This window comes from Salvelinus namaycush, chromosome 1, assembly GCF_016432855.1.
Source record: "Salvelinus namaycush isolate Seneca chromosome 1, SaNama_1.0, whole genome shotgun sequence".
NCBI classification, from domain to species: Eukaryota; Metazoa; Chordata; class Actinopteri; order Salmoniformes; family Salmonidae; genus Salvelinus; species Salvelinus namaycush.
This window is the reverse complement of record NC_052307.1, coordinates 72,724,134-72,750,874: the sequence shown is the minus strand read 5'-3', so window position 1 is coordinate 72,750,874 and position 26,741 is coordinate 72,724,134. Positions and strand designations below refer to the sequence as shown.

At 42.6% G+C, this 26,741-nt stretch overlaps 2 protein-coding genes across 2 annotated transcripts; one reads left to right on the top strand and one right to left on the bottom strand.

The window, feature by feature from the left end:
- Window positions 1-3,011: 3,011 nt before the first annotated feature.
- On the bottom strand, window positions 3,012-16,498 carry LOC120048399 (gamma-secretase subunit Aph-1b). Its single transcript, XM_038994348.1, has 6 exons — window positions 16,153-16,498; window positions 15,361-15,531; window positions 9,800-9,873; window positions 6,718-6,840; window positions 5,115-5,242; window positions 3,012-4,351 (listed from the first exon to the last, which is right to left on the bottom strand). Exons 1-6 carry the CDS (start codon window positions 16,263-16,265, stop codon window positions 4,184-4,186), a joined length of 777 nt encoding a protein of 258 aa, XP_038850276.1. The 5' UTR covers window positions 16,266-16,498; the 3' UTR covers window positions 3,012-4,183.
- On the top strand, window positions 15,466-25,514 carry LOC120048395 (immunoglobulin superfamily containing leucine-rich repeat protein 2-like). Its single transcript, XM_038994335.1, has 2 exons — window positions 15,466-15,567; window positions 22,642-25,514. Exon 2 carries the CDS (start codon window positions 22,651-22,653, stop codon window positions 24,820-24,822), a length of 2,172 nt encoding a protein of 723 aa, XP_038850263.1. The 5' UTR covers window positions 15,466-15,567; window positions 22,642-22,650; the 3' UTR covers window positions 24,823-25,514.
- Window positions 25,515-26,741: the final 1,227 nt, after the last annotated feature.

Genomic DNA, 26,741 nt, shown 5'->3' with positions numbered 1-26,741 from the left:
CTCTCTCTCCCTCCCTCGCTCTCTCTCTCACTCACTCCCCTCTCTCTTTACCCCACTCTCTCTCCATCACTCCCTTCCCTCTCCATCCACTCTATGATGGAATTGAACATCAACACACACACAAACCAGATGCCCTTCTCTCTCTCTCTCCCTCCCTCCCCCTCTCTCTCGCTCTCTCACTCCCTTCCCTCTCTCTCTAGCCCACTCTTTCTCTATCACTCCCTTCCCTCTCCATCCTTCTGTCTCTGTCATATAAGGGGGCTGAAGGCATCCCCCTGTAGTGGGTGTGGTTTCCTCCCTCCCTGTGTGTTACAGGCTTCTGTTATCTCCCCTGGCCCTGCTGAAAGCCTGGCGCCCGCTTTGTGCCCACGATGCAATGAGCAGAGTAGTTCACTCAGGTTGGTTATGATGAACCTGACCCTACAGTGATGAGAGTAGAGTTCACTCAGGTTGGTTATGATGAATCTGACTCTACAGTGGTGAGAGTAGAGAGTTCACTCAGGATGGTTATAGGACCTCGGCCCAACACAAGACCCAACTCCATTAGAAGTTAAAGGACCTCATTGGCCCAACACAAGACCCAACTCCATTAGAGGTTAACGGACCTCATCACCCCAACACAAGACCCAACTCCATTAGAGGTTAACGGACCTCATCACCCCAACACAAGACCCAACTCAATCAGAAGTTAAAGGACCTCATCGGCCCAACACAAGACCCAACTCCATCAGAAGTTAAAGGACCTCATCGGCCCAACACAAGACCCAACTCAATCAGAAGTTAAAGGACCTCATCGGCCCAACACAAGACCCAACTCCATTAGAAGTTGAAGGACCTCATTGGCCCAACACAAGACCCAACTCCATTAGAAGTTAAAGGACCTCATTGGCCCAACACAAGACCCAAATCCATCAGAAGTTATAGGACCTCAAACTTTTGTTTAACACTTTTATTTTCCTATGTACAATGGAAACTAGGAGATGTAACATCATAGAGGGTTAAATAGTCATTTAGAAACAATATTATATACACATTTTTAAAAATCAGAGGGAACAGTGTGTCATCTATGTACATACAGGTTGTGGTGCTCTTGGTGGCACGGTAGAATTAACTTGACAATGGAGAATGACCTGCTACTACTTTTAACTTTATATCAAAACAGAAGCATGGGGACATAACAGGGTGCACGCAGGCACACCTCAAAACAGCAACATACAGCTCATTTGCATATCAGTGACCTTCAACCCTGAGAGGCTGATACTATTGGCTGGGAGTTCTCGACTATTATGTTAAAGCTGTACAGCTCCGTATACGACACAGGTCAGAAAAAATATATAAAACCATGACAAGTGAGGTGATTAATTTCATCTTGACACTAAATTATTGCAGCCTAGTTTAAACTAACTTCCGTTGAGATCTCTAAAGGATTTGGTTTCCACAGGTCTTATTCACTGCCTAGAAAAATGAGCTAATTCATCAACAACAACGTGGTACATTTACATATTCAATCATTTGTTCCTCAAGGGCATGTCTTCTTTTAAAGGGAGGATCCGTATTTTAACATTTTCACTTTGACATCAATGCAAACTGATGACTCGGGGAATATTTGACTAAAATGGAAGTCGGGACTAAAAAGGGGGCTACACTTTGTGTCTGTTTACTCAGACAAAAGGTTAAGCCACTTCTAAAAAGCATTCTCAGTTGAGAATGTTTACATTTAAAAGTGCTTTTCAGTCCAGGAATAAAGTTAATCTGGGTCTGGGAAACCGCCCCGTCTGTCCAATCCATAAAAACCCATCCTAAAGCCATATAGATCAGACCAACCCTTGAGGTCAGTGTGATGATTATAAATAAAAACATTTAGCTGAAGCAAAGCTTAGCAGCACTAATCAGTATGTAAAGCACATCATTCATATAAAACAGTATCATCATCAGGTCAATATTTATATTCCTCAGGTTTAGGACAAATATATTCAAAACAAACACACCACATTTGACATATTCTCAGATTGAATCAGAACATCATTTTGAAACAGTTTAAAAAAATATCCTAAATCATGAGCTAACTCAATGTTATCCTAACATGCTGCTTTCGTTCTCCAGAGGGATCCGCTTTTGTTTGGGAGGTTATGAAAAGTAAGTTGTTGATATGCAAACACTGTTGTATTGTACTAACGCCCCTTCTAAAACAGGAGAACAATACAGCTGCCCTGCCAGACTGTCTCCTGCTGTGTTGTACTAACGCCCCTTCTAAAACAGGAGAACAATACAGCTGCCCTGCCAGACTGTCTCCTGCTGTGTTGTACTAACGCCCCTTCTAAAACAGGAGAACAATACAGCTGCCCTGCCAGACTGTCTCCTGCTGTGTTGTACTAACGCCCCTTCTAAAACAGGAGAACAATACAGCTGCCCTGCCAGACTGTCTCCTGCTGTGTTGTACTAACGCCCCTTCTAAAACAGGAGAACAATACAGCTGCCCTGCCAGACTGTCTCCTGCTGTGTTGTCAGAATCATGAACTTGATACAAAACATCACAGGTCTGATATAGATTAAACACTAAAGGTCCATTTACAAAGACAATCCAGAGCCGTATATTTATAAAGCATCTCATAGTGGACCTGCTGATCTACTGTAGGATCAGTTCAGCCTTTCAGGTCAGAACCAATAAGATGACATGGGGGGGATCTGATCCTAGATCATAATGAATAAGATTACATGGGGGGGGGGGGGGGGGGGGGGGGGTCTGATCCTAGATCATAATGAATAAGATTACATGGGGGGGGGGGGGGGGGGTCTGATCCTAGATCATAATGAATAAGATTACATTGACATGGGGGATCTGATCCTAGAGCATAATGAATAAGATTACATGGACATGGGGGGGGGGGGATCTGATCCTAGATCATAATAAGATTACATGGACATGGGGGGGGGGGGATCTGATCCTAGATCATAATGAATAAGATTACATGGACATGGGGGGGGGGGGGGGGGATCTGATCCTAGATTATAATGAATAAGATTACATGGACATGGGGGGGGGATCTGATCCTAGATTATAATGAATAAGATTACATGGACATGGGGGGGTCTGATCCTAGATTATAGTGAATAAGATTACATGAACATGGGGGGGGATCTGATCCTAGATTATAATGAATAAGATTACATGGACATGGGGGGTCTGATCCTAGATTATAGTGAATAGGATTACATGGACATGGGGGGTGGTCTGATCCTAGTGAATAAGATTACATGGACATGGGGGGTCTGATCCTAGATTATAGTGAATAGGATTACATGGACATGGGGGGGGGGGGATCTGATCCTAGATTATAGTGAATAAAATGACATGGACATGGGGGGGGGGGGTCTGATCCTAGATTATAGTGAATAAAATTACATGGACATGGGGGGGGGTCTGATCCTAGATTATAGTGAATAAGATTACATGGACATGGGGGATCTGATCCTAGATTATAGTGAATAATATTACATGGACATGGGGGATCTGATCCTAGATCATAATGAATAAGATTACATGGACATGGGGGATCTGATCCTAGATTACAGTGAATAATATTACATGGACATGGGGGTCTGATCCCAGATCAGCGCTTCTACTCAGATGCTTTATGAATACAGGGCCAAAACACTAGCTACCTCATCATTACTGCAGAAGGCACAGATCCAGAGAGAGACCCGTCTGGTGTCAAATAGGTACCGTCTCGTTAAGGAACTACATACCCTACATTTTAAAACTACACACAGATAATGTGTTTGTCACCGTCCCCCCCGTCTGTAAACAGTTGATCAACCGTTCTGAGCAGCGACTGCCAAGGATGTAGTGGTAACTCTAGATTATTCTAGATGATTCTATTACTAATGCAGTGTAATACATCTGCCCATCACAAAATAAAAAGGTGTTTGAACAATATTTCCTCTCTGGACTATATTTATACTGTAGTGTATCGTGTATTTATACTGCTACATCCCTGGAGCCTATTTCCAGTCCCCAGCACCACTGAAACAATGATACACAGAACACATGGTGGGGGAGGGGAGAGACATATCATTGACCCAGTTTGTCTTTAACTTATTTATTTGTTTGTGTGGTGTGTGTCCTGTTGGATAGCGTCCCCATACAGCGTGTGTGTGTGTGTGTGTGTTTAGTGGTGTTCTGTTATCTGGGCCGGTGGTTGGCCAACAGGAAGTCCTTGTCTTTGCAGGTGAGGCAGAGTTTAAGGTTCCGGAGAGATCCCCCGGCGCAGAAGAACGCCCAGAGACCCACGAGGAACACGATGATGTAGGTGGGAACCAGGCTGCCCACGTACTGAGGGTTCTGGAATGTCTAGGAGATAAATAACAAAGACTGATAAGTTATGGATCGCTGGGGAAATTCCTACAGAAGGTTCTGGTTCGGGAAACTCTGGGAGAAAAAAATAGTGAGGGTTCTAGAACATCTGGGGAGACACATGATAACAAAGGCGGAGTTATGATGGATCTTCGGGGTCATTCATACAGAGGGTTCTAGAACGTCTGGGGAGAGACATGACAACAATGGCTGAGTTATTATGGATCTTTGGGGTCATTCATACGGAGGGTTCTAGAACGGCTGGGGAGAGACATGACAACAAAGGCGGAGTTATGATGGATCTTTGGGGTCATTCATACGGAGGGTTCTAGAACGTCTGGGGAGGGACATGACAACAATGGCTGAGTTATGATGGATCTTTGGGGTCATTCATACGGAGGGTTCTAGAACGTCTGGGGAGGGACATGACAACAAAGGCGGAGTTATGATGGATCTTTGGGGTCATTCATACGGAGGGTTCTAGAACATCTGGGGAGGGACATGACAACAAAGGCGGAGTTATTATGGATCTTTGGGGTCATTCATACGGAGGGTTCTAGAACGTCTTGGGAGAGACATGACAACAAAAGGCAGAGTTAAGGACCTCTGGGGACATGTTTTGTCCCATTTGAAGTGCTGTCGTGAAGGATTTACCTCTGAGTATTTATTCATCAACCCATCAGTCAAGTCCACCTACTGCATGAACACATTGATCTACTGTATCTGTCTATCCACCATTTCTGTCTCTTTTCTGACTTACCAGACAGGAGACGAGGAGGTGGCTGATGACGACCACAGCCAGAGACCACCAGTGTTGTTTCTCACAGGAATCAAAGAACACCACCCCCCAGAACATGTGGAGCAGGACGATGGCCATGGTCATGAAGGCTATAGGGAGACAGAGACAGAGTTAGCCTCAGGATGATGGTCATGAAGGCTATAGGGAGACAGAGACAGAGTTAGCCTCAGGATGATGGCCATGAAGCCTATAGGGAGACAGAGACAGAGTTAGCCTCAGGATGATGGTCATGAAGGCTATAGGGAGACAGAGACAGAGTTAGCCTCAGGATGATGGTCATGAAGGCTATAGGGAGACAGAGACAGAGTTAGCCTCAGGATGATGGCCATGGTCATGAAGGCTATAGGGAGACAGAGACACGGAACCCAAACCGGCTGTACGCGTGCACCATCGTGCGTAAATGTATTTTGTCCCTCCACACCAAACGCGATCACAACACGCAGGTTAAAATATCAAAACAAACTCTGAACCAATTACGTTAATTTGGGGACAGGTCGAAAAGCATTAAACATTTATGTCAATTTAGCTAGCTAGCTTGCACTTGCTAACTAAGTTGTCTTATTTAGCTAGCTTGCTGTTGCTAGCCAATTTATCCTGGGATATAAACACTGAGTTGTTATTTTACCTGAAATGCACAAGGTCCTCTACTCCGACAATTAATCCACACATAAAACGGTCAACCGAATAATTTCTAGTCATCTCTCCTCCTTCCAGGCTTTTTCTTTTCTGGACTTTATATTGCGATTGGCAACTTTCATAAATTAGGTGCATTACCGCCACCGACCTCATTCGTCTTCAGTCACCCACGTTGGTATAACCAATGAGGAGATGGCACATGGGTACCTACTTCTATAAACCAATGAGGAGATGGGAGAGGCAGGACTTGCAGCGCGATCTGCGTCACAAATAGAACTGACTTCTATTTTCGCCCTTGACAACGCAGACGCTCGTTGGCGCGCGCGAGCAGTGTGGCTGCAATAATTGAATAATATACGCTCGCGCACGAGAGTGGTGTAGTCAGGGTATTAGGCACTAATTGAGACGTGACTACAGACCCGAGTTTGATCCCAGGCTGTGTCACAAACGGCCATGACCAGGAATCCCATAGGGCGGCGCACAATTGGCCCAGCGTCGTCCGGGTTATGGACGGTTTAGCCAGGAGGGGGGGGGGTTTACTTTGCTCATTGCGCTCTAGCGACTCCTTGTGGCGAGCTGGGCGCCTGAGGGCTGACTTCGATCGTCAGTTGAACTGCGTTTCCTCCGACACATTGGTGCGGCTGGCTTCCGGGTTAAGTGGGCGTGTATTAAGAAGCGCGGTTTGGTGGGTCATGTTTCGGGAGGACACATGACTCGACCTTCGCCTCTCCCGAGCCCGTTGGGGAGTTGCAGCGATGACACAAGATCAAAATTGGATCTCACGAAATTGGGGAGAAAAGGAGGGTAAAATATCAAAATAAAATACAAAAAAATAAAAGACTGTCAGGAAAGTTAGTGAAATAAAACATGTCTTCCTGTGTGGTTTCAGGTTAAGTACATTTTAAAACATGGCAGCCTCATATAGTACCTGAGGACAGGAAGAAGTGTTGGGAGTCTCCATGGATACCAATGGTGCCGGGGCCCACAGAATCGGCCAGGATATTGATCATTGAGAACGCTCCACTCATGAAGCCGAACCCCAGCCCAGACACTGGGGAGAACAGACAACAGAGACACACTATCAGACACTGGGGAGAACAGACAACAGAGACACACTATCAGACACTGGGGAGAACAGACAACAGAGACACACTATCAGACACTGGGGAGAACAGACAACAGAGACACACTATCAGACACTGGGGAGAACAGACAACAGAGACACACTATCAGACACTGGGGAGAACAGACAACAGAGACACACTATCAGACACTGGGGAGAACAGACAACAGAGACACACTATCAGACACTGGGGAGAACAGACAACAGAGACACACTATCAGACACTGGGGAGAACAGACAACAGAGACACACTATCAGACACTGGGGAGAACAGACAACAGAGACACACTATCAGACACTGGGGAGAACAGACAACAGAGACACACTATCAGACACTGGGGAGAACAGACAACAGAGACACACTATCAGACACTGGGGAGAACAGACAACAGAGACACACTATCAGACACTGGGGAGAACAGACAACAGAGACACACTATCAGACACTGGGGAGAACAGACAACAGAGACACACTATCAGACACTGGGGAGAACAGACAACAGAGACACACTATCAGACACTGGGGAGAACAGACAACAGAGACACACTATCAGACACTGGGGAGAACAGACAACAGAGACACACTATCAGACACTGGGGAGAACAGACAACAGAGACACACTATCAGACACTGGGGAGAACAGACAACAGAGACACACTATCAGACACTGGGGAGAACAGACAACAGAGACACACTATCAGACACTGGGGAGAACAGACAACAGAGACACACTATCAGACACTGGGGAGAACAGACAACAGAGACACACTATCAGACACTGGGGAGAACAGACAACAGAGACACACTATCAGACACTGGGGAGAACAGACAACAGAGACACACTATCAGACACTGGGGAGAACAGACAACAGAGACACACTATCAGACACTGGGGAGAACAGACAACAGAGACACACTATCAGACACTGGGGAGAACAGACAACAGAGACACACTATCAGACACTGGGGAGAACAGACAACAGAGACACACTATCAGACACTGGGGAGAACAGACAACAGAGACACACTATCAGACACTGGGGAGAACAGACAACAGAGACACACTATCAGACACTGGGGAGAACAGACAACAGAGACACACTATCAGACACTGGGGAGAACAGACAACAGAGACACACTATCAGACACTGGGGAGAACAGACAACAGAGACACACTATCAGACACTGGGGAGAACAGACAACAGAGACACACTATCAGACACTGGGGAGAACAGACAACAGAGACACACTATCAGACACTGGGGAGAACAGACAACAGAGACACACTATCAGACACTGGGGAGAACAGACAACAGAGACACACTATCAGACACTGGGGAGAACAGACAACAGAGACACACTATCAGACACTGGGGAGAACAGACAACAGAGACACACTATCAGACACTGGGGAGAACAGACAACAGAGACACACTATCAGACACTGGGGAGAACAGACAACAGAGACACTATCAGACACTGGGGAGAACAGACAACAGAGACACTATCAGACACTGGGGAAAACAAACAACAGGGAAAGATGTAATGGCTCTATGGTCTAAAATAACAGCTATGAGGGTTTTATTGTAATGTAATATGAACCATGATAACTGCTACCACAGGGGGGAAAGTAAGAGCCTACAAAACTCTGCCTCAAAGCTAATATCTTCCATCTGCTTCTATTCATAATCTCTAATATCTTCCATCTGCTTCTATTCATAATCTCTAATATCCTCCCTCTGCTTCTATTCATAATCTATAATATCTTCCATCTGCTTCTATTCATAATCTCTAATATCTTCCATCTCTAATATCTTCCATCTGCTTCTATTCATAATCTCTAATATCTTCCATCTGCCTCTATTCATAATGTTATGAGGTAATCAGTCTTCCTCCACATACCATAGACTAGTTGCTATTCATAATGTTATGAGGTAATCAGTCTTCCTCTACATACCATAGACTAGTTGCTATTCATAATGTTATGAGGTAAGGTCTTCCTCTACATACCATAGACTAGTTGCTATTCATAATGTTATGAGGTAATCAGTCTTCCTCTACATACCATAGGCTAGTTGCTATTCATAATGTTATGAGGTAAGGTCTTCCTCTACATACCATAGACTAGTTGCTATTCATAATGTTATGAGGTAATCAGTCTTCCTCTACATACCATAGACTAGTTGCTATTCATAATGTTATGAGGTAATCAGTCTTCCTCCACATACCATAGACTAGTTGCTATTCATAATGTTATGAGGTAATCAGTCTTCCTCCACATACCATAGGCTAGTTGCTATTCATAATGTTATGAGGTAATCAGTCTTCCTCTACATACCATAGACTAGTTGCTATTCATAATGTTATGAGGTAAGGTCTTCCTCTACATACCATAGACTAGTTGCTATTCATAATGTTATGAGGTAATCAGTCTTCCTCCACATACCATAGACTAGTTGCTATTCATAATGTTATGAGGTAATCAGTCTTCCTCCACATACCATAGACTAGTTGCTATTCATAATGTTATGAGGTAATCAGTCTTCCTCCACATACCATAGACTAGTTGCTATTCATAATGTTATGAGGTAATCAGTCTTCCTCCACATACCATAGACTAGTTGCTATTCATAATGTTATGAGGTAATCGGTCTTCCTCCACATACCATAGACTAGTTGCTATTCATAATGTTATGAGGTAATCAGTCTTCCTCCACATACCATAGACTAGTTGCTATTCATAATGTTATGAGGTAATCAGTCTTCCTCCACATACCATAGACTAGTTGCTATTCATAATGTTATGAGGTAATCAGTCTTCCTCCACATACCATAGACTAGTTGCTATTCATAATGTTATGAGGTAATCAGTCTTCCTCCACATACCATAGGCTAGTTGTCGTATGGAGATCGGCATGGTTTCCTCTGCACTCAACATGAGCAAGCCTTCGTTTGCCTTCCTGTAAAACAAAGAAATAGCACAACAATCAAACTACAGTATCATCAAATATAGTAGCACCAAACCCAACCCTTAATTATACTACAGTTTCCACGTTTCTTTAACACTAAAAACAAAGAAAACAGTCAAACGATCATCAAACCCCAGAGTGTCCATCCATCTATCATTAAGTGTCCCAAGTTTCTCTTACAACAAAAGCTATGAAAAGAGCCAGAATCTGTCAGCTACTGGAATATACAGAGCCTTCAGAAAGTCTTCATACCCCTTGACTCATTCCACATTTGGTTGTGTTACAGCCTGAATTCAAAATTGATTAAATAGATTCTCACCCATCTACACACATATAATACCCCAAAATGACAAAGTGAAAAAGATGTTTCTAGAAATATTTGCAAATGTATAGAAAATTAAAATGCAGAAATATCTCATTTACATAAGTATTCACACCCCAATACTTTGTAGAAGTCAATACTTTGTCAAAACTTTTACAAAGTCAATACTTTGAGAAGCACCTTTGGCAGTGATTTACAGCTGTGAGTCTCTTATTTATTTCACCTTTATTTAACCAGGTAGGCTAGTTGAGAACAAGTTCTCATTTACAACTGCGACCTGGCCAAGATAAAGCAAAGCAGTTCGACACATACAACAACACAGAGTTACACATGGAATAAACAAACATACAATCAATAATACAGTAGAAAAATCTATATACAGCATGTGCAAATGAGGTAGGATAAGAGGTAAGGCAATAAATAGGCCATGGTGGAGAAGTAATTACAATATAGCAATTAAACACTGGAATGGTAGAATGTGCAGAAGATGAATGTGCAAGTAGAGATACTGGGGTGCAAAGGAGCAAGATAAATAAATAAAAAAATAAATAAATACAGTATGGGGATGAGGTAGATTGAATGGGCTAATTTACAGATGAGCTATGTACAGGTGCAGTGATCTGTGAGCTGCTCTGACAGCTGGTGCTTAAAGCTAGTGAGGGAGATATGAGTCTCCAGCTTTAGTGATTTTAGAGCTTTCCACACGTGTGCAACATTCTCCCATTATTATTTTCAAAATTCTTCAAGCTCTGTCAAATTGGTTGTTGATCATTGCTAGATAAAATACCTGAAAATGAGTGGTTAAGGTCATAGATTTTCAAAGTAGATTTAAGTCAGAACTGTAACTCGGCCATTCAGGAACATTCACCGTCTTCTTGGTAAGTAACTCCAGTGTAGATGTGGCCTTGTGTTTTAGGTTATTGTCCTGCTGAAAGGTAAATTCATCTCCCAGTGTCTGGTGGAAAGCAGACAGAGGGAAAACCTGGTTCAATGATTTTGCCTGTGCTTAGCACCATTCCATTTATTTTTTATCCTGAAAAACTTGTCCTTAACAATTACAAGCCATACCCATAACATGACACAGTCACCACTATGGTTGAAAACATGGAGAGTGGTACTCGGTAATGTGTTGTATTTGCCCCAAACATAACACTTTGTTTTCAGGACAAAAAGTTGAGCGTTTTGCCACTTTTTCCAGTATTGTGCCTTGTTGCAAACAGGATGCATGTTTTGGAATATTTTTTATTCTGTACAGGCTTCCTTCTTTTCACTCTGTCATTTAGGTTAGTATTGTGGAGTAACTACAATGATGATGATCGATCCTCAGTTCTCTCCTATTACAGCCATTAAACTCAGTAACTGTTTTAAAGTCACCATTGGCCTCATGGTGAAATCCCTGAGTGGTTTCTTTCCTCTCTGGCAACTGAGTTAGGAAGGACACCTGTATCTTTGTAGTGACTGGGTATACATCCAAAGTGTAATTAATAACTTCAACATGCTCAAAGGGATACTTAACGTCTGCTTTTTTATTTTATTTACCCATCTACCAATAGGTTCCCTTTTTTGTGAGGCATTGTAAAATCTCCCTGGTCTTTGTGGTTGAATCTGTGTTTGAAATTCACTGCTCAACTGAGGGACCTTACAGATAATTGTATGTGTGGGGTACAAAGATGAGGTAGTCATTCAAAAATCTTCTTAAACAGTATTATAGCACACAGTGAGTCAATGCAACTTATTTAAACCCATTTTTACTCCTAAACCTATTTAGGTTTGCCATAACAAATGGGTTGAATACTTATTGACTCAAGACATTTTAGCTTTTCATATTTAATTTGTAAAAAATTTGAAAAACATAATTCCATTTTGAAATTAGGTATTGTGTGTAGACCTATGGACATGGGTAACGTAGAGATGCAGTCTTAAGGGCAAATATTCAGAAGGATGCAGAAGGTTCTGGTGCAAAGGTGTGATAGCAGGCAATTCATATTTACAACACAAACAGGTAGACAATAGACTTCTCAAACTAAATAAACGGGCTTACCCTGTAGCTTCCATAGCTCTTATCTGTAGAGGGTGGATCTGGCTCAAGCAGCATCCCCAACCTACCCAGAAACCCCAAAACTGGCACTTATATCCTCTAGCCCCTCTCTGGACCATACCCATGTCCAATGACAAGTAAGCACATAACTGGCAAACAAAACGTAAATCTACCCAATTACTACATCCCGTCTAAAACAGACGTGACCACTTCCATGTACACTTTAAAAAGTGGGAACACGCTAAACATCAATCATGAATTCTTACATGAACGAATGATGGCAACCCAGTAAACATATAGTGGTGCGAGCTCGCCTTGGCACTCCTGCTTCACAAATCAAATGACACAGACAAGACAGGACACACGGAGCTCCGACACAATGTGGGAAGTCTGAATAAAGGCAAGCATTAACAGAATGAAACAAACACAGAGTCTCGAACTCGTGAGTGTTACGATGATTCTGTGCACCGAAACAACGTTTCACTCTGGCTGGCTAGAGGCAGGAAAATAACCGCCTTTATGTGTGGAAACGATTTTCCCAAAATACCTTTCAAACCTTTTCTTACCGAACTGGGTATGATGGATAAACAGTAGTTTACTGCTAACACAGGAGCTATAGAATAATAGTGCTGCAGTATAATGCTAACTGCTAACACAAGAGCTATAGAATAATATAGTGCTGCAGTATAATGCTAACTGCTAACACAGGAGCTATAAAATAATATAGTGCTGCAGTATAATGCTAACTGCTAACACAGGAGCTATAGAATAATATAGTGCTGCCGTATAATGCTAACTGCTAAGACAGGAGCTATAGAATAATATAGTGCTGCAGTATAATGCTAACTGCTAACACAGGAGCTATAAAATAATATATTGCTGCAGTATAATATAGTGCTGCAGTATAATGCTAACTGCTAAGACAGGAGCTATAGAATAATACAGTGCTGCAGTATAATGCTAACTGCTAACAAAGGAGCTATAGAATAATATAGTGCTGCAGTATAATGCTAACTGCTAACACAGGAGCTATAGAATAATATAGTGCTGCCGTATAATGCTAACTGCTAAGACAGGAGCTATAAAATAATATAGTGTTGCAGTATAATGCTAACTGCTAACACAGGAGCTATAGAATAATATAGTGCTGCAGTATAATGCTAACTGCTAACACAGGAGCTATAGAATAATAGAGTGCTGCCGTATAATGCTAACTGCTAACACAGGAGCTATAGAATAATATAGTGCTGCAGTATAATGCTAACTGCTAACACAGGAGCTATAGAATAATAGAGTGCTGCCGTATAATGCTAACTGCTAACAAAGGAGCTATAGAATAATATAGTGCTGCAGTATAATGCTAACTGCTAACACAGGAGCTATAGAATAATATAGTGCTGCCGTATAATGCTAACTGCTAAGACAGGAGCTATAAAATAATATAGTGTTGCAGTATAATGCTAACTGCTAACACAGGAGCTATAGAATAATATAGTGTTGCAGTATAATGCTAACTGCTAACACAGGAGCTATAGAATAATATAGTGCTGCAGTATAATGCTAACTGCTAACACAGGAGCTATAAAATAATATATTGCTGCAGTATAATATAGTGCTGCAGTATAATGCTAACTGCTAACACAGGAGCTATAAAATAATATATTGCTGCAGTATAATGCTAACTGCTAACACAGGAGCTATAGAATAATATAGTGCTGCCGTATAATGCTAACTGCTAACACAGGAGCTATAGAATAATATAGTGCTGCCGTATAATGCTAACTGCTAAGACAGGAGCTATAAAATAATATAGTGTTGCAGTATAATGCTAACTGCTAACACAGGAGCTATAGAATAATATAGTGCTGCAGTATAATGCTAACTGCTAACACAGGAGCTATAGAATAATATAGCCGTGCAGTATAATGCTAACTGCTAACACAGGAGCTATAGAATAATATAGCCGTGCAGTATAATGCTAACTGCTAACACAGGAGCTATAGAATAATATAGCCATGCAGTATAATGCTAACTGCTAACAAAGGAGCTATAGAATAATACAGTGCTGCAGTATAATGCTAACTGCTAACACAGGAGCTATAAAATAATATAGTGCTGCAGTATAATGCTAACTGCTAACACAGGAGCTATAGAATAATATAGTGCTGCAGTATAATGCTAACTGCTAACACAGGAGCTATAGAATAATATAGTGCTGCAGTATAATGCTAACTGCTAACACAGGAGCTATAGAATAATATAGTGCTGCAGTATAATGCTAACTGCTAACACAGGAGCTATAGAATAATATAGTGCTGCAGTATAATGCTAACTGCTAACACAGGAGCTATAGAATAATATAGTGCTGCAGTATAATGCTAACTGCTAACACAGGAGCTATAGAATAATATAGTGCTGCAGTATAATGCTAACTGCTAACACAGGAGCTATAGAATAATATAGTGCTGCAGTATAATGCTAACTGCTAACACAGGAGCTATAGAATAATATAGTGCTGCAGTATAATGCTAACTGCTAACACAGGAGCTATAGAATAATATAGTGCTGCAGTATAATGCTAACTGCTAACACAGGAGCTATAGAATAATATAGTGCTGCAGTATAATGCTTCTAGGAAGAAATGGCAGAATGCATAAGGGAAATAGAACGCGCTATTTTAATATAGGGCCTAACAGAAGTTTAGTGTGCGCATTCGTGACGAGTGGGGCATAAATCCACATCTCCACAAGGCCAGTGACAAATAATATAAATGTTACCCATTTTAAAACAAAATGTGGAAAAATTCAAAAAGGGTGTGAATACTTTCTGAAAGCACTGATATTCCTCTCAACAATGTACTTCTTCTCTGTTACAGTCTGGAAAAACCCCAGAGGGATAGAAGACCAGAATGTAGAGCAGCAGCAGTGCTGAGCTGGTCATGGGATAGGCTTACTACTCGCCACTTGTCGGGCTTAAATTGACCAATAGATGACCTTAAAAACTGCCATCGCTGACTATGTAAGCACTCCACACAGGCTAAAGCAAACGTCTACTAGTTTTTGAGCCCAGGTCTGTTTTTGAGCCCAGGTCTGTTTTTGAGCCCAGGTCTGTTACTTACTTCAGCAGCTTGTAGTAGCCAAAGCGGAAAGTCTCCTGCAGCAGCACGGAGAGCACCACCCCGAATATGAGCAGTCCTTTCTGCTGGGAGGAACTCTCTTTGTTGCTGATCTGAACTGTGATGAACCACACAAGTGAAGACAGCAGCAGAGAACACAACCAGAAGAACGCCCTGGGGGAGAGAAAAAAAACACGAGTTTAACACAAGGTATAAAAACACAAACAAAACCAGGTTCGTCACACACACACACTGAAATGGCCAGAGTTTAGGATTGGATGAACTTGTCTCCAAATAGTATGTCTTAGACACATAGTACTGCTGTGTACAAAATAGACACTGGTCAACACACACTCAACATAATACATACGTAGCAAGGTACCCGTACACATTGTACACTTCTCATATAGCCACATACATAATATTTGGCGAACTATCTGGTCTGGGCTCATTAGCACATACATTAATTACTGTACAATAAAACATTCTACGGGTGCTCCACAAGATGTTAAAGAAAAACAGGGCATGTGCGACTATTTAGGTTTAGTGCTGGGCTGGTACAAAACATTGCGCGACCAGTAGCTCTCCAACTAACAGTGGTTTGTGTTTAACATTTGCAGACACTTAAGAGTCAATAATTCTAATACAGCAAAAGAACATGTCCGTGATTTAGCATTAGCCTTTGGGCTAGCTAGTTATCGGTTATCATATATGGCTAACTGCTGTTAGCTAGAAGGCTACACGATGGTTTGCTTGCTATCTATTTATTTCGTTAACGTTACGCTAGCTACTTACCCAGCGATAAGAAATATCACTCGGAGTGGGTCCCTGGCAATAGTAAACAAGAACAGTGCAATGGCAGGGCCGAAAGCGATGAATGTACACCCGAAGAACACAGATGCAGTCATTTTGGGGCTTGGTCCGACTTCGACTCAAGTTAGCCTGTTAACAAAACCTCCACCGCAGGGCCCTTCTCTTCAATGGCTGAAAGAGTGTATCTTTCCGAGAGCTTGGATGCTTCTTTACAACTGAAGTAAGCCTGACGCTATCTAAATAATCTCATTGTTGTGTATTTTATCGTGGGTTCCTTGATGCTACAGTATCGCTTCCTGTTCTAATTGTTTGCAGACACGTGACCGCAAGAGCAAAGATATTCGACGAACGAAAAAAGTTCCCGCATAGCCAATATTCAGCGGTTACTTTCAGACAATGATAAATGATTTCAGACAAGACGATGCACCTACATTCAAAATATAGCTATTCATACGTTAGTTGTATACGTGTGATTTATGAAAATAGTATTATTTATGTCTGTGCCACTATCGAATTTAGAGAAATAAATAGGTCGGCTTTCTCGTTTCCTCACTATCTTTGACTCAACTTAATTTTCCAACAGCGACATCTACAGTCTTCATAAGGTATTACTTTCTGAGATAGTATTAACCAATGTTATCAATCCATTCTCAAATCAAATTGCATTTTGTCACATGCGCAGAATACAACAGGTGTAGACCTTACCGTGAAATGCTTACTTACAAGCCCTTAACCAACAATGCAGTTTTATCAAATTGGGTGGGTTTATTTGTCAAATTGTAGGCTTATCGTGTGTATTTAAATACAAATATTTGATGAATTCTTTTGAACGGCTGTTTGACCAACATTTAACAGCAGAGGTCACTATTTCTCTACCAGATAAAGACTGAAGCAACCAGCTGCTGTATCTGTAAATTATTCCCGTTCATTAAACCCAAGATGATGTGTCATGGTGCATCTGTCACAGCCACCTCTGAGTAACAGAAACCATACAGTGTCTGGCTAGATCAGCAAGATATATAAGATCACATCTGCTGATTCCAAATGACATCATGTACTATGTTTTGCCTATGACTTAATGCAGTGTGTCAACTCAATTTGAGTGGTTCCACAATGTGGCTTTCAAATCTGTATTTTGTATTTTCCACTAATATATCATTGTGGAGTGACATTTGAATACCTGTTTTCTATCTCTAATATCTGTTACATCAGCCCAGACTACATGCACCACATCATTAAATAGAATTAGATGATCTCTATGACATGCACAGTCCTATCATCTTTGATTTCTCTCTCTCTCTTTCAATTCAATTCAATTCAAGGGGCTTTATTGGCATGGGAAACATGTGTTAACATTGCCAAAGCAAGTGAGGTAGATAATATACAAAAGTGAAGTAAACAATAAAAATTAACAGTAAACATTACACATACAGAAGTTTCAAAACAATAAAGACATTACAAATGTCATATTATATATATACAGTGTTGTAACAATGTACAAATGGTTAAAGTACACAATGGAAAATAAATAAGCATAAATATGGGTTGTATTTACAATGGTGTTTGTTCTTCACTGGTTGCCCTTTTCTTGTGGCAACAGATCACAAATCTTGCTGCTGTGATGGCACACTGTGGAATTTCTCCCAGTAGATATGGGAGTTTATCAAAATTGGATTTGTTTTCGAATTCTTTGTGGATCTGTGTAATCTGAGGGAAATATGTGTCTCTAATATGGTCATACATTGGGCAGGAGGTTAGGAAGTTCAGCTCAGTTTCCACCTCATTTTATGGGCAGTGAGCACATAGCCTGTCTTCTCCTGAGAGCCAGGTCTGCCTACAGCGGCCTCTCTCTGTTTAGGGCCAAATAGCATTCTAGTTTGCTCTGTTTTTTTGTTAATTCTTTCCAATGTGTCAAGTAATTATCTTTTTGTTTTCTCATGATTTGGTTGGGTCTAATTGTGCTGTTGTCCTGGGGCTCTGTGGGGTGTGTTTGTGAACAGAGCCCCAGGACCAGCTTGCTTAGGGGACTCTTCTCCAGGTTCATCTCTCTGTAGGTGATGGCTTTGTTATGGAAGGTTTGGGAATCGCTTCCTTTTAGGTGGTTGTAGAATTTAACGTCTCTTTTCTGGTTTTTGATCATTAGTGGGTATCGGCCTAATTCTGCTCTGCATGCATTATTTGGTGTTCTACGTTGTACACGGAGGATATTTTTGCAGCTCTCTCTCTATATATGATGTCTCTCTCTCTCTTTGATGTCTCTCTCTCTCTCTCAGCTAATTAATTATTCCACCTGGGAAAGTCTTTTCTTGAATAGAGAGAGAGAGAGAGAGAGACCCCATTTACACCAATTTGAAAACATTTCAGACAATTATTCTATCTTGAGTTAGCCAAATAAAAATAGCCTAATAAAAAATCCAAACCTTTCCAGTTAGATGACAGGTTTAATTTTGCCCACTAAGCACTGGCGTACCCCAACAACAGAATGGTGTGGGCGTACCCCAACAACAAAATGGTGTGGGCGTACCCCAACAATAAAATGGTGAGGGCGTACCCCAACAACAAAATGGTGTGGGCGTACCCCAACAACAAAATGGTGTGGGCGTACCCCAACAACAAAATGGTGTGGGCGTACCCCAACAACAAAATGGTGTGGGCGTACCCCAACAACAAAATGGTGTGGGCGTACCCCAACAACAAAATGGTGTGGGCGTACCCCAACAACAAAATGGTGAGGGCGTACCCCAACAACAAAATGGTGTGGGCGTACCCCAACAACAAAATGGTGTGGGCGTACCCCAACAACAAAATGGTGAGGGCGTACCCCAACAACAAAATGGTGAGGGCGTACCCCAACAATAAAATGGTGAGGGCGTACCCCAACAACAAAATGGTGTGGGCGTACCCCAACAATAAAATGGTGAGGGCGTACCCCAACAACAAAATGGTGTGGGCGTACCCCAACAACAAAATGGTGTGGGCGTACCCCAACAACAGAATGGTGTGGGAGTACCCCTGTTTGAGATTTGAGGTGGGATTTTTGACAGGGCTTTTTCCTTCCAATTAATGCTTTGGCCACAAATAGGAGAATAGGACAAGTCAACACCATGAGTTAACAGAATATTAACTTCTAAAAGTGAGATTTTCACTGCACAGTTACTCTAACTGAATTGTGAAAACAAATTAAGAATGTGTTAATGTCATTACTGAAACGGTGATAATTGAAAACCATGGCAACATGAAAATAAATGTTGAAAACTGTCAATTTTTTTGTCTGTCTCTTCTTCATTCTGCCTGCTCAACCCTTAAACCTGACACTTCTCCATCTTGTCTGTCTGCTTCATTCTGCCTGCTCAACCCTTAAACCTGACACTTCTCCATCTTGTCTGTCTCTGCTTCATTCTGCCTGCTCAACCCTTAAACCTGACACTTCTCCATCTTGTCTGTCTGCTTCATTCTGCCTGCTCAACCCTTAAACCTGACACTTCTCCATCTTGTCTGTCTCTGCTTCATTCTGCCTGCTCAACCCTTAAACCTGACACTTCTCCATATTGTCTGTCTGCTTCATTCTGCCTGCTCAACCCTTAAACCTGACACTTCTCCATATTGTCTGTCTGCTTCATTCTGCCTGCTCAACCCTTAAACCTGACACTTCTCCATCTTGTCTGTCTCTGCTTCATTCTGCCTGCTCAACCCTTAAACCTGACACTTCTCCATCTTGTGACACTTTGCGTAGCGTCGGCAGGGTCTGAGCCACTGAGTGTGCAGTTGTGGAGCAGGAGACAGTTGTGGAGCAGGGGACAGTTGTGGAGCAGGAGACAGTTGTGGAGCAGGGGACAGTTGTGGAGCAGGAGACAGTTGTGGAGCAGGGGACAGTTGTGGAGCAGGGGACAGTTGTGGAGCAGGGGACAGTTGTGGAGCAGGATACAGTTGTGGATCAGGAGACAGTTGTGGATCAGGAGACAGTTGTGGATCAGGAGACAGTTGTGGAGCAGGGGACAGTTGTGGATCAGGAGACAGTTGTGGAGCAGGAGACAGTTGTGGAGCAGGAGACAGTTGTGGATCAGGAGACAGTTGTGGAGCAGGAGACAGTTGTGGAGCAGGGGACAGTTGTGGAGCAGGGGACAGTTGTGGAGCAGGGGACAGTTGTGGAGCAGGATACAGTTGTGGAGCAGGGGACAGTTGTGGAGCAGGGGACAGTTGTGGAGCAGGGGACAGTTGTGGAGCAGGGGACAGTTGTGGAGCAGGATACAGTTGTGGAGCAGGATACAGTTGTGGAGCAGGATACAGTCGTGGAGCAGGGGACAGTCGTGGAGCAGGGGACAGTTGTGGAGCAGAAGACAGTTGTGGAGCAGGGGACAGTTGTGGAGCAGGATACAGTTGTGGAGCAGGGGGCAGTTGTGGAGCAGGGGACAGTTGTGGAGCAGGGGACAGTTGTGGAGCAGGGGACAGTTGTGGAGCAGGAGACAGTTGTGGAGCAGGAGACAGTTGTGGAGCAGGGGACGGTTGTGGAGCAGGGGACGGTTGTGGAGCAGGAGACGGTTGTGGAGCAGGAGACAGTTGTGGAGCAGGGGACAGTTGTGGAGCAGGGGACAGTTGTGGAGCAGGGGACAGTTGTGGAGCAGGGGACAGTTGTGGAGCAGGGGACAGTTGTGGAGCAGGGGGACAGTTGTGGAGCAGGAGACAGTTGTGGAGCAGGGGGACAGTTGTGAGCGACTGAGCGATTTCTGCTAGATGGGCCAGCTGCAAAGTCAAAATTGGCTATATTGTAAAAAATGTAATGAATTTAAGGTTATAGTTAGGCATTCGGGTTAGTAGTGTGGTTAAGGTTAGGGTTACGTTTAAAATGTGATTTTATGACTTTGTGGCTGTGCCAGCTAGTGACCACTTTGCAGAGCTGCCTCCAGAACAATATTCATGACAATAAATGCTAACCTGCGTGAAAATATGGACAGCTGCCTGTCCGCCTGCTTCGCTTCCTGCGCCCCTTTGTTACATTGCTTTGTATGTTTGTTCGATTTTTTTAGTTGCATGGTTTTTAAGTTAAAAATAAAGAAGCAATTGGTATACAGACATAAAGCATTTTAACTGAATTGTGAACGTGTTAACTTGATTACTGAAACGGTGACGATTGAAAACCATGCCTTGTTAAAATAATTGTTTAAAAAAACGGTCCTTTTTGTTGTCTGCCTCTGCATTACTCTGCCTGCTCAATCCAGACCCTGGAACCTGGCACTTTTCCAGCTTGTCACATCTAGGCCTATATACCATTATTAACAGTCCATCAATAATTGGCTGCGTGTGTCTCCTACACTGTTGTCATGGAAGATAACAGAAGCCATGGAAGAGGGAGGGCGCATCACTTTAATGTTTTTGCAACGTCTACTTTCCAGAGGCGGCAGTGTGCTGTGACTCTCTGCGAAATCCAATCGCAACGCACAGACTTATCAGCATCCGACCACGAAAGGACCCACATATGTTTCAGCAATCATGTAAGAGCAATGCCATAGGTGCACACCTTTTAAAAACTTGCTCCCAACTCATCATGTAGCCAGCTTTATGGGGTTCAAATAAGAGACCACTCCTATCAATAGCAAGAATATCCATTGCTTCTATTGCGCTGGGGGAAAACATCACACTGGTAAGACGTGTTATGTTGTTTTTGATGGCGAGGTTGAATGTGTTTCTGTTTGCTTAGAAATGGGAATTTTGTAGAATGTAGCATTGTTCTTTTATGTGCGTTTTGACCTCTAAGGACACCTGAGTCATCGTGAAATATAACATTTACTTCCTAAACGTTTTACATTTAGTTGTGGGGGGGGGTTTTTGCAGTGAAATGTCGCCTTGATTGATGCATGACCATAGCATTCTACACCAGCTGCACGCATGTACTGATTCCCGCAGTTAACAACATCATACGCGTTGCCGGTGCTGTCCGTCTCAGCACCAAGGACAGGGCTCGAGCACAGTCGCTGTGGCGTAGTTTAAAAACAAACTGCATGCGCTCCAAAAAGGTGGCAACCTTTTTCACGAGCTCTCTGGTTTAGTTGAATTGATCCGCTTGGTTGAAATTTCGAATTTAATAAAACAATCTTTCTAGATTTGTATAACAGTACATTATTATCAATGGATATTGAAACTAATAATTCTGGTAAAAAAATGTAACCATCAATATTTTTGTTCTAATTTTAAGCAGAATTCCTAGGCTATCAGACAGATATAAAGTATTACAGTTAATATTTAAATCCTGTAAGTGGATTTCAAAGTCAGGGGTTGGCAGTTGTAATATTTATTAGCCTATTCATCAATATTCATATTTTCATTGCTGCATTTACACTCAAGAGAACGTTGAGGTACCTTTGTATCCAGGGACTGTTTATGAATGGTGACTGAGAGTGTGCAATGTGAATTGTAAACAGCTTTGACATGTACAACTAAAACAGATATGTAGTGACAGTGACATTTGTTTTGCAGGAAGAGAAAATGTCTCGTTCCTACGCGTTCTTCCTCTCCTTATGGAGCTCTGTTATTGGAGTCGGACACGGCTGCCCTGAACTATGCGACTGCTCCGACAAATACGGACGCCACTTCGCTGAATGCTCCTACAAAGACTTGGTTGACATCCCTGAAAAGTTGCCCCCCAACGTGACCACTCTGAGTCTCTCTGCCAACAAAATATCTTTGGTGGAGTCGGGCAGCTTCGACAACGTGACCCAAGTCACGTCCTTATGGATGGCCCATAACGAGATAGTCACCATCGAAGTGGGCGCCCTGGCTCCCCTGGTCCAGCTGAGGAACTTTGATGTCAGTCACAACAAGATGGTGGACTTCCCTTGGGAGGATCTCCATAACCTCACAGCCCTGCAGCTGCTGAAGATGAACCACAATGAGATGGTCAGTCTGCCTAAAGACTCCTTCTCTAACCTCAAGGACCTGAGGTCTCTCCGCCTCAACAACAACAGGTTCACCACTATAGCGGAGGGGACTTTCGACAGCCTGATCTCCCTGTCTCATCTACAGCTCTATAACAACCCATTCACATGCCACTGTAAGATGGACTGGCTGAGGGACTGGATTCTGAAGACCACCGTATCGGTCCCAGAACAGAACTCGATTGTCTGTGACAGTCCAGAGCAGTTGAGAGGAGCGGTGATCGTGAAACTGTCTGAGTCAAAGTGCATGGCCCCTAATGTTAGCATAACGCCCGAGCCTAACGTTCAGAATACAACACTCTATGAAGGCACAGTGTTGATCCTGAACTGTGAGATCAAAGGGAACCCAAAGCCAGACGTTATCTGGAAAATCCACACAAACCGTCAAAGTGTAGAGTACCCTCTGTCCACCAAAGATAAAGAATTAGCAGAATCCAATGAATCTAACGAGGATTCTAAAACGGCAGACAATCCATTCGAAATGTTCCATAACGGCACTCTAGTCATACCGCGCCTTAGTAAAAAGGACAATGGCAACTACAGCTGTTCCGCCACCAATGAGTTTGGTAAAGATGACGATTCACTATCAATAGTAGTGGTAGTACCAAAACCACCACCACCTCAACCTGTTGGAAAAGTCATTGACCCACCAGTTATTATTAATGGGGAGAAAATCCCCTCAGTACTTCAACCTGTGATCAAAACCTCCAGTAATAACCCTTTTAAACCATTCAATATTCCCCATTTGGAGGGAAAGTACAATATCTTCCCAACCCTTCCTCCCATTGAAGTTGACACTGAGCGTACAAAGCAAGTGCCCAAATATCCGTCCCGTGCAACTAGCAAATGTACCTTGACCAGTGAGACACAGTACATCTCTAACCAGGCGTTCAATATAAGCCTGGAAGATGTCAGGCAGTATACCTTTGACTTTGGAGTCATAGCCTTAGACGTGTCAGAGACTGAGGCTAAAGTTAGACTCAATCCTCTCCTCCTCCCTAAAGACAACACAGACATCCGTCTCAGCGCCTCAGAAGGGTTCCATTCCGTCAACAAAGAGCCTCCCAACCAATCAGAGGTAACCAAGAGAGCCCAGGTGGACTCAGGGCTGTATCTGTGTGTCACCTCAGACCACAGACACTCAGCCATCCAGTGGTCCAGGATGGAAGATGGCGTCAACACCTATCTGTTCCAGGACCTACGCCCCGGCGCCAACTACTCCCTCTGTCTCACCTACACAGGAGAGGACTGTGAGGTGCAGGTCCTCTTCGCCACCAGGAAGAGAGTTCCTAACCTGTTGATCATTATAGTCGTCAGTATCTGTCTCCTCACCGTCTCCACCGTGCCCCTGCTGGGGGCCACCTGCTTCCACCTGGTCTACAAATACAGGAACAAGACCTACAAGCTCATCATGAAGGCTAAAGACCACCAGCATCACATGGAGAGAAACCTAGTGGTCAACTTCAACCTGAGGAACTCGTACGCCGAGTCACAGACGCAGATCACAGCCAGCGAGATGGGGGAGGGAGAGGACGGGGAGTCGGAGAGTGGGGGAGAGAGAGAGAAAGACGTGGAGGGGAGTGTGGTGACCGAGTCGTTCACTCTGTCTCAGTACAGAGGGAATCTGGATGAGTGTGAGATGGGGTCAGAGTTCAGCGATAGGTTACCACTAGGGGCGGAGGCTGTTAATATCTCTGGGCAGTACAAAGAGCCACACCACTGATCCTGTTGTTGTTGTTGGTATTTGATAGATCGTCTTGACTAGACAGGCTCTAGTCATCTTCAGTCATGGTCACATGTAACGTAAGTCTCACAGTAACTGTTTATCGATCCATGAGAGAAGAACCTGTGGCCTGTCGTTTTTCAAAATGGCTGCCGTATCAATGGCCTGGATACAGTGTAGACAAAGTCATAGGTGCTTCCGCTTTTGAATGGAAAAGTAAAGAAGGTAGTTTCTTATGTATGCTGTGAAGATTAAGTAAAAACAAACCCGTCTCTGTAGTAAAATATGTAAGCCTATTCTAAAAATAGACCCCTCCGGTGTGCTCTTAACAGTGACGTTTCCAGAGACTTGTGACAGTTATTCAGTGTAGTCTGTCACAGGCAAGGAGGCAAGAAGCTTTTAACTGTATCTAAAAATGTCTCTTCTTAAAGTAACAGATGCACTTGTGAATGTCTATGTTAATCTATTGTAGGCTATCAATGCTATTTTTTAATCTAGAGTGAATGTCCTTCACTGTTGCTTCACTGTTGCCAACAAACCCTATAGCTGTGTGTCACAAGCTATTGTTGTAAGTCATTTTACAGTAACCTTTAACCTGGTATTGTGTCAATAATATAACAGTACCAGACAAAAGTGTGGACACAAAAACCCTTGAATGAGTAGGTCTTTATTTATTTTTACTATTTTCTACATTGTAGAATAATAGTGAGGACATCAAAACTATGAAATAACACATATTGAATCATGTAGTAACCCAAAAAAAGTGTTAAACAATTTAAAATATATTTTAGATTTTAGATTCTTCAAAGTAGTCCCCCCCACTTTGCCTTGATGACAGCTTTGCACACACTATTTTGTGTTTTTAAATCTAGAGTGAATGTCCACTTCACTGTTGCCAACAAACCCTTAAGCTGTGTGTCACACGCTATTGTTGTCATTTCACAGTAACCTTTAATAACCTGGTATTGTGTCAATAATATATATGATCCAAATGTCTCTATCTCATATCCATTAAAACCCTCACTGTTGCTCAACTCTTACATTTTGACAGGAAGATAAGTGTTACATTTTGATAGCGTAGGATTAAATGTAAGTGTTAAGATGTGTAAATTGCCTCAGTGTTCATCCTCTGCTATATGTGCCTGAAGTAATAAAGTATTGACAAGGAATGCTTGTTCATTATTGATTTGCAGCTTCCTGACATGGCATGTTATTCGATCTATAGTGAAATGACAAAAAAAGGGGGTTGTTGTACTACGAATGAACTGTCTGAATATTGGCTTCTGTAAAATGGGTTTCCATACACAGTCATCATGGTTCTTGAAAACATGCTTACACATTTGTTGTTCCCCCGTATTTACTTTAAAACTGTTTTATTTGTTTGAAAAGAAGTCTCTCTTTCAAAATAAGAGTCTTAAATCACATACTCCCACCTAGGAGAAAAACAGTTGATTTTTTTCACACTGGATTGTGATGTCAGTTACATTTATTTTTTGTCTAAATGTTGTATCATTGTTCTTGCATATATTTTGAAAGCAAATATCTCAACCTCTGAAAACGTACCGAAACAACTGATAAAGGGCAATACATTAAATGAAGGGGTGGATAGTGGATGCTAAAACTGGATGCATTCTGTGCATCATAACCAAACACATGCAACTGTTGAGATTTTGTACTATTTCACCATAACAACCTTTACAAAAACGAAATAATAGACCAGCAAATTTTGAAATCGACATTGCAGACAACAATATGACACCGAAAGCAACATACATAGAGATTCACTTCATGTGGATCTGAACAAGCCAAGGCACTTGACTGCAACCCACAGAAATACAGGTCTCTACAGTCAACTGCTACCCTGAAGACCAAGCAGTTGGAACATTGGGTTGTATAGAGAGCAGCAGAGTGTCAGTACC